At 41.7% G+C, this 13,238-nt stretch overlaps 1 protein-coding gene across 1 annotated transcript in view; it reads left to right on the top strand.

Moving 5' to 3' along the window:
• Positions 1-13,238, top strand: part of LOC139462845 (U3 small nucleolar RNA-associated protein 15 homolog) — a 125,570-nt gene that overhangs the window by 13,474 nt on the left and 98,858 nt on the right. The window contains exons 3-4 of the mRNA XM_071244542.1: positions 8,467-8,651; positions 10,883-11,006. Coding sequence (XP_071100643.1) covers positions 8,467-8,651; positions 10,883-11,006 — 309 coding nt within the window. The remainder of the gene's footprint in view (positions 1-8,466; positions 8,652-10,882; positions 11,007-13,238) is intronic.

Below are 13,238 nucleotides of genomic sequence, written 5' to 3'. Positions count from 1 at the left end.
TCATACACTCGTCCAATGGAAAAACTGAATACAGTGTTCGTCTGTCCTTCACATGTTGTCAATTTTCAAAGCCTCTGATAAGGCCATGCTTATCGATGTTCTTGATTTACAAATTACTTTCCTCAATAAGCCATAAACAAAACATTTTATCAGGCTTGACCCGTGTCACAAAGTGGGAATGAAAATAGTAAATAGTCTATTATATTTTGTATCCAGGGCATAGATCAAAGACCCTTCAATATTTTTGATCAAACTTTGCACAGATGTCAGTCTAGACATGAACTGGTACATTTTGCTTATTAGTAATTTTTCTGATTTCCTTGATATCAAATTGAACATAGTTAAAATAGGTGTAGGGTTTGTTTTTGGAGTGTAACTCAAAATCTGTTCAATGTTTCTTAGTCATATGTAGTGTTCCTTAATCATAAATACTTTAGAAATATGTACACTATGTAAACAATGCATTAATGTAATACAGTTGTCAATTTTCATAATTTACCGGTCAAAAGATGACTTGAGCCTAGCTGCATTCATTTCTTCACCTTCAGGTGAATATCAGATATATCCCACTTGAAAGAGGCAAATTGTTGAAAGATTGAACAGGGTTATCTGGGTGATGTTGATGCATCGAAAGCAACTTCACAAGAATGTGTATAGGTTTATTTGTTTGTTGTTACACGTCTCTCAGCAATATTCCAGCTATATGACGGCGGTCCGTAAATAATCGACTCTGGACCAGACAATCCAGTGATTGACATCATGACCATCGATCCACGCAATTGAGATCGATGACATGCATCAACCGAGTCATCGAGTCTGACCACCCGATCCCGTTGGTCGCATAGTCATCTTTTACGGCAAGCATGGGTTGCTGAAGGCCTATTCTACCCCGGATCTTCAAGGGTATTATATTCAACAATCCTATGTGTACAAGTATTTTATACAACAATCTAATGTGTACACATATTTTATACAACAATCTAATGTGTACACATATTTTATACAACAATCTTATGTGTACACATATTTTATACAACAATCTAATGTGTACAAGTATTTTGTACAACAATCTTATGTGTACAAGTATTTTGTACAACAATCTAATGTGTACAAGTGTTTTGTACAGCAATCTTATGTGTACAAGTATTTTGTACAACAATCTAATGTGTACAAGTATTTTGTACAACAATCTTATGTGTACACATATTTTGTACAACAATCTAATGTGTACAAGTATTTTGTACAACAATCTTATGTGTACAAGTATTTTGTTCAGTAATCTAATGTAGACAAGTATTTACTGCTTAAAAATAACGAAAGCAACCATACACAATATAGCAACAAAAATGAATCCTATTTTCCATGAATAAATGCTATTGAAGATACTGCAGGATCTGCCAACCTTATTCAGTGATGGGGTTATATGATAGTATGAATGGGGTAAGGTGAAAGATTGCAATAGAGTACATGTGTATAATAATACTTCTGAACTGATATATATTTAATCTGTAGGCTTTATCTTTCAAAGCTCACTCTTATGCATGGTTTCAGAATGGTCAAGATGAATGATAAAACCGGAAGTATATGGTATCCAAATTTACGGTAGTCTCTACAAAGTCTGCTGAAATCTATTGAGAAAGAAAACGAGAGAAGTGTGGTATCTTCACACATCCAGGCCAATGGCCAGGAAAGTTTATTCAATGTTTGCCATGTTCACAAGTAATTGACAATGTTTTATGAGGTAGCCAAACCCCAGTCAGGTTTGCAGAAGTTGCCTTGCTGAGAACTGCAGATGGTAATGGCTTTGAACAATGAGGCTTGTAAAGATAGGTAGAAGTTTCCTATCAAGGTCTTATCTGATGGCGATGTATTCCTCAACTTGTATCATTTGCTGCCTTATCGGCCCAAAGACCTGGCAGTCCATTTAGATTCTATCAGCAGATAATTCCTCCACAACACCAATTTAAATGAGGAGGGCATTGCTTGGAGTGCCAGCTTGGTGCTTTTTCTTTGATTGCTTGTAACCTGAAAAGGGGGACACATTTTTTTGTGGTGAAAATGAGGACTATTGGCTGCGATACATTACAGATATTCAAGTTTGTGGTCGTTTGCCAGATGGGATATTTAATCTGAGGGGAGTTTGTTGGCCTCCATGTTGGTGAGCTTGCTTGTGGCTGGCATGGTTCATGGAATGTAAATAATGAGTGATTAATTGAGGGGGCTTCCTTTCAGTGATAGGTGGCCGCAATCTGTAGATCCCTGTTCCATCCTGGAGCGATTTGTTCCCTTCATGTTGCCTCGGCGATGGTGTTGGGCGGGGACTGTGTGTTAACACGGACCCATGTGTTTACACATGTTGTTCCTCACTGCCTATCACAGTCATGTATGTAGCTACTTCATTTGGAGGGAAATCTTTCAATCTACTTTCCTCAGCGTCAAAATCTTTCAGAAGGGCTGATTCGCCATTGGTTTGAATTGTTACTGTTCTGTAAGTTTTAAAGTAAATATAGACACATTTACCCATGGGTACACATGTTAACATCAAATGATCCATCCAAATTAACGTTAAACAACCTATCTATGATAACACCAAATGATCTAGCCATGATAGCACCAAATCATCTAGCCATGATAGCGCCAAATGATCTCCTCATGATAGCACCATATGATCTCCCCATGATAGCGCCAAATGATCTCCCCATGATTGCACCAAATTATCTATCCATAATAGCACCAAAGTATCTTCCCATGATTGCACCAAATGATCTCCCCATGATTGCACCAAATGATCTCCCCATGATAGCACCAAATGATCTCCCCATGATTGCACCAAATGATCTTCCCATGATAGCACCAAAGTATCTTCCCTTGGTAGCACCAAATGATCTCCCCATGATAGCACCAAATGATCTCCCCATGATAGCACCAAATGATCTATCCATGATAGCACTAAAGTATCTTCCCATGATAGCACCAAAGTATCTTCCCTTGGTAGCAGCAAATGATCTCCCCATGATAGCGCCAAATGATCTCCCCATGATTGCACCAAATGATCTAGCCATGATAGCACCAAATGATTTACCCATAATAGCACCAAAGTATCTTCCCTTGGTAGCGCCAAATGATCTCTCCATGATAGCGCAAAATGATCTCCCCATGATTGCACCAATTGATCTAGCCATGATAGCACCAAATGATCTTCCCATAATAGCACCAAATGATCTCCCAATGATTGCACCAAATGATCTACCCATGACAGCACCAAATGATCTTCCCATGATAGCACCAAAGTATCTATCCATGATAACACCACATGATCTACCCATGATAGCGCCAAATGATCTTCCCATGATAGCACAAAATGATCTCCTCGTGATAGCACTAAATGATCTTCCCATGATAGCACCAAATGATCTCCCCATGGTAGCACTAAATGATCTTCCCATGATAGCACCAAATGATCTTCCCATGATAGCGCCAAATGATAGCGCAAAATGATCTTCCCATGATAGCACCAAATGATCTTCCCATGATAGCACCAAAGTATCTTCCCATGATAGCACCAAAGTATCTTCCCTTGGTAGCGCCAAATGATCTCCCCATGATTGCACAAAATGATCTCCCCATGATAGCGCCAAATGATCTTCCCATGATAGCACCAAATGATCTTCCCATGATAGCACCAAATGATCTTCCCATGATAGCACCAAATGATCTCCCCGTGATTGCACCAAATGATCTCCCCATGAAAGCGCCAAATGATCTTCCCATGATAGCACCTGATGATCTTCCCATGATAGCGCCAAATGATCTACCCATGATAGCGCCAAATGATCCTACATATGATCTCCCCATGATAGCACCAAATGATCTTCCCATGATAGTACCAAATGATCTTCCCATGATAGCACCAAATGATCTTCCCATGATAGCACCAAATGATCTTCCCATAATAGCATCAAATGATCTTCCCATGATAGCACCAAATGATCTCCCCATGATAGCACTAAATGATCTCCCCATGATAGCACCAAATGATCTACCCATGAGTGCACCAAATGATCTTCCCATGATAGCGCCAGATGATCTTCACATGATAGCACCAAATGATCTTCCCATGATAGCGCCAAATGATCCTACCATGATAGCACCAAATGATCTCCCCATGATTGCACCAAATGATCTTCCCATGATAGCGCCAAATGATCTTCCCATGATAGCACCAAATGATCCTACATATGATCCCCCAATGAATGCTCCAAATGATCTTCCCATGATAGCGCCAAATGATCTTCCCATGATTGCACCAAGTAGTCTACCCATGATAGCACCAAAGTATCTATCCATGATAACACCATATGACCTCCCCATGATAGCACCAAATGATCCTACATGTGATCTTCCCATGATAGCACCAAATGATCTTCCCATGATAGCACCAAATGATCTTCCCATGATAGCACCAAATGATCTCCTTATGATTGCACCAAATGATCTCCCCATGATAGCACCAAATGATCTTCCCATGATAGCACCAAATGATCTCCCCATGATTGCACCAAATGATCTCCCCATGATAGCACCTGATGATTTTCCCATGATAGCTCCAAATGATCTACCCATGATAGCACCAAATGATCCTACATATGATCTCCCCATGATAGTACTCAATGATCTTCCCATGATAGCACAAAATGATCTTCCCATGATAGCACCAAATGATCTTCCCATAATAGCACCAAATGATCTTCCCATAATAGCACCAAATGATCTTCCCATGATAGCACCAAATGATCTACCCTTGATAGCACCAAGTGATCTTCCCATAATAGCACCAAATGATCTTCCCGTGATAGCACCGAATGATCTCCCCATGATAGCACCAAATGATCTTCCCATGATAGCACCATATGATCTTCCCATGACAGCACCAAATGATCTTCTCATGATAGCACAAAATGATCTTCCCATGATAGCACCAAATGATCTTCCTATGATAGCGCCAAATAGTCCTACCATGATAGCACCAAATGATCTCCCCATGATTGCACCAAATGATCTTCCCATGATAGCGCCAGATGATCTTCCCATGATAGCACCAAATGATCTTCCCATGATAGCGCTAAATGATCCTACCATGATAGCACCAAATGATCTACCCATGATAGCGCCAAATGATCTTCCCATGGTAGCACCAAATGATCTCCCCATGATAGCACAAAATGATCTTCCCATGATAGCACCATATGATCTTCCCATGATAGCACCAAATGATCTCCCATGATTGCACCAAATGATCTTCCAGTGATAGCGCCAAATGATCTTCCCATGATAGCACCAAATGATCCTACATATCATCCCCCAATGAATGCTCCAAATGATCTTCCCATGATAGCGCCAAATGATCTTCCCATGATTGCACCAAGTGATCTACCCATGATAGCACCAAAGTATCTATCCATGATAACACCATATGATCTCCCCATGATAGCACCAAATGATCCTACATGTGATCTCCCCATGATTGCTCCAAATGATCTTCCCATGATAGCGCCCAATGATCTTCCCATGATAGCACCAAATGATCTTCTCATGATTGCACAAAATGATCTCCCCATGATATCACCAAATGATCCAACCATGATAGCACCAATAATATTCCCATGATAACATCAAATGATCTACCCATGATAACACCATATGATCTACCCATGATAGCACCATATGATCTACCCATTATAACACCATATGATCTACCCATGATAACACCATGATCTAACCATAACACCATCAACCCATAACACCATATGATCTACCCATAATAACACCATATAATCTACCCATAACACAATCAACCCATGATAACACCATATGATACACCCAATTTAACACTAACCCATTTTAAGACTGAATGATGTAGCCACGGTTTTACACTGAATGATCTACCAAAGCTACAATGTTACGATCTGAAGTTCTTAAAAAATTACGCATTTGTAACTTGATTTACCTTTACCCAACTGAAAACTTTCTTCCCAAGTTATTTTATTTGCCTATTCAAGCATTTGCGTCTGGCGCTCAGTCACCCATGTCTGCCTTGAGTGTGTAATTAGTGATTAAAACTTCTTTGATGCAGACGACACGCAGAGTGCGACAACACAGATGAGACCAGGTGATTGTTGTGCCGGTATTGATCCCAACAGAGATACATTTGTATATCTCAGTCATAAAATAGTTTTTGTTTATCCTTTCCAAAACACATTCAGTCATTCTTTACATGGAGTTAGTCATAATTACATTTCTCTAAGTACCCGAAGACACCCATGTCTGTAATTTCTCGCTTTATTAATCCCATGTGTAATAAGGGCATTAGTATGACATGACATAAATAATTTGCCGTTCTGCAGCTTCAGCGTATTATAAAGATTATTGAGTGAAAGCTTTTGTAACGAGGGTGTCTTAGTGACGCTCGGGATGACCTGCACGGGGTCATGGTAGATAAAACAGTAAAGCTCCACACACTGTTGATCTGCAGAAGCAATGAAACTGAGTTTTCATTCACACAATGAAATTTATTTCATTGGGTCATGAATAAATGATGGCGAGACCATCTCTTGGTTGATTTCGACTTGGGATTAGGAGAAGTTGTATCCGTCAAGAGAATTGATGTGAAATCGTATTTTCAGGTTCACAAGTCTAATGATTCGGTAATTATTTTTTTATGCAATTTCATTCAATTTGTTTAATTGAATAGTTGAGTGAGCGTCGTTGTGAGTTCACAGGATGACATTTCTTGTCAGCCAGATCTGCACAATCAAGTTCCAAGTTGTCAGAATGGTTATCATTTTTGAATTATTCAGCAGATCATTTTACAATGATATTGTGCAAGCTAATTTCTTGTAAAATTACAGCAACTTCTAAGGAACTTGGGCTGTGAAGCTGTGATATGATTTGATTGTTATATATCATTTTGATTGTTATATATCATTTCGGTTGTTCGGTAATAAGCAAGTATGATGGTGCATTAAGTAGATTAAGTGATACATTTTCAATTATTAATGGTATGCCGGGCATTCATTTATGCTGATCAAATTTGTGTGGGCTCTGTATGCCTTGGCCCTCAGACAACTCGTGATGTCTGTCTTTTGTGTCTGTTGTGTCTGTAGACTTGTAGCCCTCAGAAAAGTAATAGTGGCTTGTGTCTGTAGACTTGTAGCCCTCAGATAAGTAGTGGTGTCTTGTGTCTGTAGACTTGTATCCTCAGACAAGTACTGGTGTCTCATGTGTCTGTAGACTTGTAGCCCTCGGATAAGTAGTGGTGTCTCATGTGTCTGTAGACTTGTAGCCCTCGGATAAGTAGTGGTGTCTGTTGTGTCTGTAGACTTGTAGCCCTCGGATAAGTAGTGGTGTCTGTTGTGTCTGTAGACTTGTAGCCCTCGGATAAGTAGTGGTGTCTGTTGTGTCTGTAGACTTGTAGCCCTCAGATAAGTAGTGGTGTCTGTTGTGTCTGTAGACTTGTAGCCCTCGGATAAGTAGTGGTGTCTGTTGTGTCTGTAGACTTGTAGCCCTCAGATAAGTAGTGGTGTCTGTTGTGTCTGTAGACTTGTAGCCCTCAGACAAGTACTGTTGTCTTGTGTCTGTAGACTTGTAGCCCTCAGATAAGTAGTGGTGTCTTGTGTCTGTAGACTTGTAGCCCTCGGATAAGTAGTGGTGTCTCATGTGTCTGTAGACTTGTAGCCCTCGGATAAGTAGTGGTGTCTCATGTGTCTGTAGACTTGTAGCCCTCAGATAAGTTGTGGTGTCTGTTGTGTCTGTAGACTTGTAGCCCTCAGACAAGTACTATTGTCTTGTGTCTGTAGACTTGTAGCCCTCAGATAAGTACTGTTGTCTTGTGTCTGTAGACTGTAGCCCTCAGACAAGTACTGTTGTCTTGTGTCTGTAGACTTGTAGCCCTCAGACAAGTACTGTTGTCTTGTGTCTGTAGACTTGTAGCCCTCAGACAAGTACTGTTGTCTTGTGTCTGTAGACTTGTAGCCCTCAGAAAAGTACTGTTGTCTTGTGTCTGTAGACTTGTAGCCTCAGAAAAGTAATGGCATCTGGTGTCTGACAACTACCGAGCTAGTGAGTGAATGTTACTTTATGCCACATCAGGGTATTAAGTGTCAGCTGGTCAATGATGATGCCAGCTAATGATCTGTGGAGGCTGTTCACATATATGTGCAGCCATTATCAATAACTAATAATTTCTTGTCTGTTCATGGATGTAGATAGTGTGTCTATTGTCCATGAACTGGAATCTGTTCCTGATGGCATTTCTCCTGTTATGTCTTCCAGCATCTGTATATCTGTGTATTTGTTTCTGCTGTTGATTCTTCCCAGACAACCAAGTTGCAACGGGGAGGAGCAAGGAAAGTAGTCCTGACTATCCATTGTCCAACTGATTAATGTGTCCTTATTGGTGTCCTCCAGGTACAAATCTACAGCTCACAGACCAATCAGATCACTCGGACACTGAATCGGTTCCGTGAAGTGGCACATTGTGGATCATTTAGGGATGACGGTCGCCTCCTTGTTGCTGGAAGTGATGAAGCCCAAGTTAAACTGTTCGACACGAGCAGTGGATCTATGCTCAGAGTTTTCAAAGGACACGATGGGTGAGTTGGGTGGATATAAGAGTTGAGGTCAGGAAACAAGATGGGTGAGTTGGGTGGATATAACAGTTGAGGTCAGGGAACAGGATGGGTGAGTTGGGTGGATATAACATTTGAGGTCAGGGAACAGGATGGGTGAGTTGGGTGGATATAAGAGTTGAGGTCAGGGAACAGGATGGGTGAGTTGGGTGAATAGAACAGTTGAGGTCAGGGAACAAGATGGGTGAGTTAGTTGGATATAACAGTTGAAGTCAGGGAACAGGATGGGTGAGTTGGGTGGATATAAGAGTTGAGGTCATGAAACAGGATGGGTGAGTTGGGTGGATATAACAGTTGAGGTCAGGGAACAGGATGGGTGAGTTGGGTGGATATAAGAGTTGAGGTCATGAAACAGGATGGGTGAGTTGGGTGAATAGAACAGTTGAGGTCAGGGATTGGATGGGTAAGTTGGGTGGATATAAGAGTTGAGGTCAGGGAACAAGATGGGTGAGTTAGTTGGATATAACAGTTGAAGTCAGGGAACAGGATGGGTGAGTTGGGTGGATATAAGAGTTGAGGTCATGAAACAGGATGGGTGAGTTGGGTGGATATAACAGTTGAGGTCAGGGAACAGGATGGGTGAGTTGGGTGGATATAAGAGTTGAGGTCATGAAACAGGATGGGTGAGTTGGGTGAATAGAACAGTTGAGGTCAGGGATTGGATGGGTAAGTTGGGTGGATATAAGAGTTGAGGTCAGGGAACAAGATGGGTGAGTTGGTTGGATATAAGAGTTGAGGTAAGGGAACAGAATGGGTGAGTTAGTTGGATATAACAGTTGAGGTCAGGGAACTGGATGGTTGAGTTGGGTGGATATAAGAGTTGAGGTCATGAAACAGGATGGGTGAGTTGGGTGGATATAACAGTTGAGGTCAGGGAACTGGATGGGTGAGTTGGGTGGATATAACAGTTGAGGTCAGGGAACAGGATGGGTGAGTTGGGTGAATAGAACAGTTGAGGTCAGGGAACAAGATGGATGAGTTAGTTGGATGTAACAGTTGAGGTCAGGAAACAGGATGGGTGAGTTGGGTGGATATAAGAGTTGAGGTCATGAAACAGGATGGGTGAGTTGGGTGGATGTAACAGTTGAGGTCAGGGAACAGGATGGGTGAGTTGGGTGGATATAACAGTTGAGGTAAGGGAACAGGATGGATGAGTTGGTTGATATAACAGTTAAGATCATGGAACAGGATGGGTGAGTTGGGTGGATATAAGAGTTGAGGTCAGGAAACAGGATGGGTAAGTTGGGTGGATATAAGAGTTGAGGTCAGGGAACAGGATGGGTGAGTTGGGTGGATATATGATGCTGTGATGAATGAATCATGAAAAATGAGGTCATGTGACATGGAGTCATGGAACGGGCGAGTTTTTAAGTTTCTAAGAGTAGGGAGATTTCAAGAGATACATGATGTGTATCAATCATTATAATACCTACTTCCATGGTTACTTTTGATTGTGCTCTTTAAGTGTTGACTTTTGCTGTATGTGTTGTGTCCCAAGTACCATGTGTTGTTTTGCTGTATGTGTTGTGTCCCCAGTACCATGTGTTGTTTTGCTGTATGTGTTGTGCCCCCAGTACCATGTGTTGTTTTGCTGTATGTGTTGTGCCCCCAGTACCATGTGTTGTTTTGCTGTATGTGTTGTGTCCCCAGTACCATGTGTTGTTTTGCTGTATGTGTTGTGCCCCCAGTACCATGTGTTGTTTTGCTGTATGTGTTGTGCCCCCAGTACCATGTGTTGTTTTGCTGTATGTGTTGTGCCCCCAGTACCATGTGTTGTTTTGCTGTATGTGTTGTGCCCCCAGTACCATGTGTTGTTTTGCTGTATGTGTTGTACCCCCAGTACCATGTGTTGTTTTGCTGTATGTGTTGTGTCCCCAGTACCATGTGTTGTTTTGCTGTATGTGTTGTGCCCCCAGGACCATGTGTTGTTTTGCTGTATGTGTTGTACCCCCAGTACCATGTGTTGTTTTGCTGTATGTGTTGTGCCCCCAGTACCATGTGTTGTTTTGCTGTATGTGTTGTACCCCCAGTACCATGTGTTGTTTTGCTGTATGTGTTGTGCCCCCAGGACCATGTGTTGTTTTGCTGTATGTGTTGTGCCCCCAGTACCATGTGTTGTTTTGCTGTATGTGTTGTGTCCCCAGTACCATGTGTTGTTTTGCTGTACTGCATGTGTTGTCACATTGTGATTTCAGCCCGGTGAATGTCACCAGGTTCCTGCAAGATCGGGTGAGAGTCATGTCCGGCTCAAATGACCGCTCAGTCCGAGTCTGGGACGTCCCAAGCGAGAAGCCTCTGATGATTTATGATGAGCATGAGGTTTGTAGACACTAAGGTGCATGTTAGTGGGATGTGTGTGGAGTGGCAGGACAACAGGTCTGGTAAATCCAAGAGCAGGATTTGCCTCATTTGTTTCAGGCTAAGATTCAGTGATGTGACATAATCTGTGACCTACAACTGAGTGATAAGGTCTGTGAGTGACCTACAGCTGTGTGATTCAATCTGTGTGACTTGCAGCTGTGTGACAATCTGTGTGACCTACAGTTGTGTGACACAATCTGTGTGACCTGCTGCTGTGTGACACAGTCTGTGTGACCTACTGCTGTGTAACACAATCTGTGTGTGACCTACAGCTGTGTGACACAATCTGTGTGTGACCTACAGCTCTGTGACACAATCTGTGTGTGACCCACAGCTGTGTGACATAGTCTGTGTGTGACCTACTACTGTGTGACACAATCTGTGTGTGACCTACAGCTGTGTGACATAGTCTGTGTGTGACCTACAGCTGTGTGACACAATCTGTGTGTGACCTACAGCTGTGTGTGACCTACAGCTGTGTTCCGTAACACAATCTGTGTGTGACCTTCAGCTGTGTGACACGATCTGTTTGTGACGTACTGCTGTGTGACACAATCTGTGTGTGACCCACAGCTGTGTACCGTAACACAATCTGTGTGTGACCTACAGCTGTGTGACACGATCTGTTTGTGACGTACTGCTGTGTGACACAATCTGTGTGTGACCCACAGCTGTGTACCGTAACACAATCTGTGTGTGACCTACAGCTGTGTGACACGATCTGTTTGTGACCTACTGCTGTGTGGCACAATCTGTGTGTGACCTACAGCTGAGTAACACATTCTGTGTGTGACCTACAGCTGTGTGACACGATCTGTTTGTGACCTACTGCTGTGTGACACAAATTGTGTGTGACCTACAGCTGTGTACCGTAACACAATCTGTGTGTGACCCACAGTCGTGTGACACACTGTTTTTTACTTTGTAACACATTGATACACTATTTATAAAGTATGTCATTTGTGAAAACTCCCTCAAATGACAGAATGTATTAGAATATATAGAGGGTATCAACACCTGGCTTGACAAAAGTAATTGTAAGTATTTGTAATATACTCACCGCCAAAAGAAACGAGAACCATAGACACAGATAGAGAAGTATGTACGTTAAGAGAAGTTTCCATTGTGTACCACTTAAGGACAAAACTAACAATAGGCATAGTGTTCTTTATTCTTATCACGATATGCTGCAAGTGATTTCCAAACTTTACACGCTAATCCTACCGACAAAAATGGTGAATCTCAAGTCATGGATCTATGACGTCACATGTGATGCGTTCATCAGCGTTGATTCACACAACATACCAGTATGTTTATTTGTGGATTGAACCAATCTTATATCTCTTGAATATGAGTAATTCTTCATATATTAACCAACATGTATGGTATTCATGTTTCTTTTGTCAGTGAGTATAGAAATGAAACATTGAAAATTCTCACTGTCAGAGCACACTTCCTAGCTTAGGTTGACCAGCTAGATCACTGTATATTATTAGTGGAGCAGAGAGATTATCACTATCAAAGTTTTGAAATTCATTATCTGGAATTCCTTGGTGTTGACAAAGGGGGCAGACTTGAGGTGTTGTGGATTAATCCCCCCTGAAATGGGGGATGTGAGCAGGAAATGGAAATATAAGAATTGAAGAAAGGAATGGCGGAATATTTTTCATGCCTGGGCCTTAAGCAGTGTCAATTGCTTCTGCCGACTATGATGGTGGAAGAAATTGGAGATTTAGTTTGACAATTTGTTCCTTGAGTTCCCAGATTCTCTTTCACAATGTGACATGATAAATTCTAACACAGCAAGATTTTGGCATGTTTTTTGTGATGGGTTCCGCTTTGCCCTCATTCTGTTACAGTTAGCTGATGCTCACTATTCTAAACATTTCCCACTATCATAGGGGGCTAGAGATGGAGAAATGTTGTTTCACCCTTTAACAACATCTACAACACAGACCTGTCATGGAGGTGTATAGGCAAAGACAAATGATATGGCTGGAAGAGGCTGAAATGTACAAGCCAAGTGGCAGGGAGGGCGAAATGTACGAGATCACATTTCAATATTCACCTGTCCTCTTGCAGGAGGATTAACCATTACCTCCATTGACCATTGTTCCAGGTGAAATCTGTCTGGAAATGTTGACTTAATGACATGCAAACATCAAACTTGACATGACAAGTGGCTTTTTG

The sequence above is a fragment of the Haliotis cracherodii genome, unplaced genomic scaffold, assembly GCF_022045235.1.
Source record: "Haliotis cracherodii isolate W230 unplaced genomic scaffold, xgHalCrac1.p SCAF_1, whole genome shotgun sequence".
NCBI classification, from domain to species: domain Eukaryota; kingdom Metazoa; phylum Mollusca; class Gastropoda; order Lepetellida; family Haliotidae; genus Haliotis; species Haliotis cracherodii.
The sequence above is the reverse complement of the archived record's forward strand: the minus strand, read 5'-3'. Positions and strand labels throughout refer to the sequence as shown.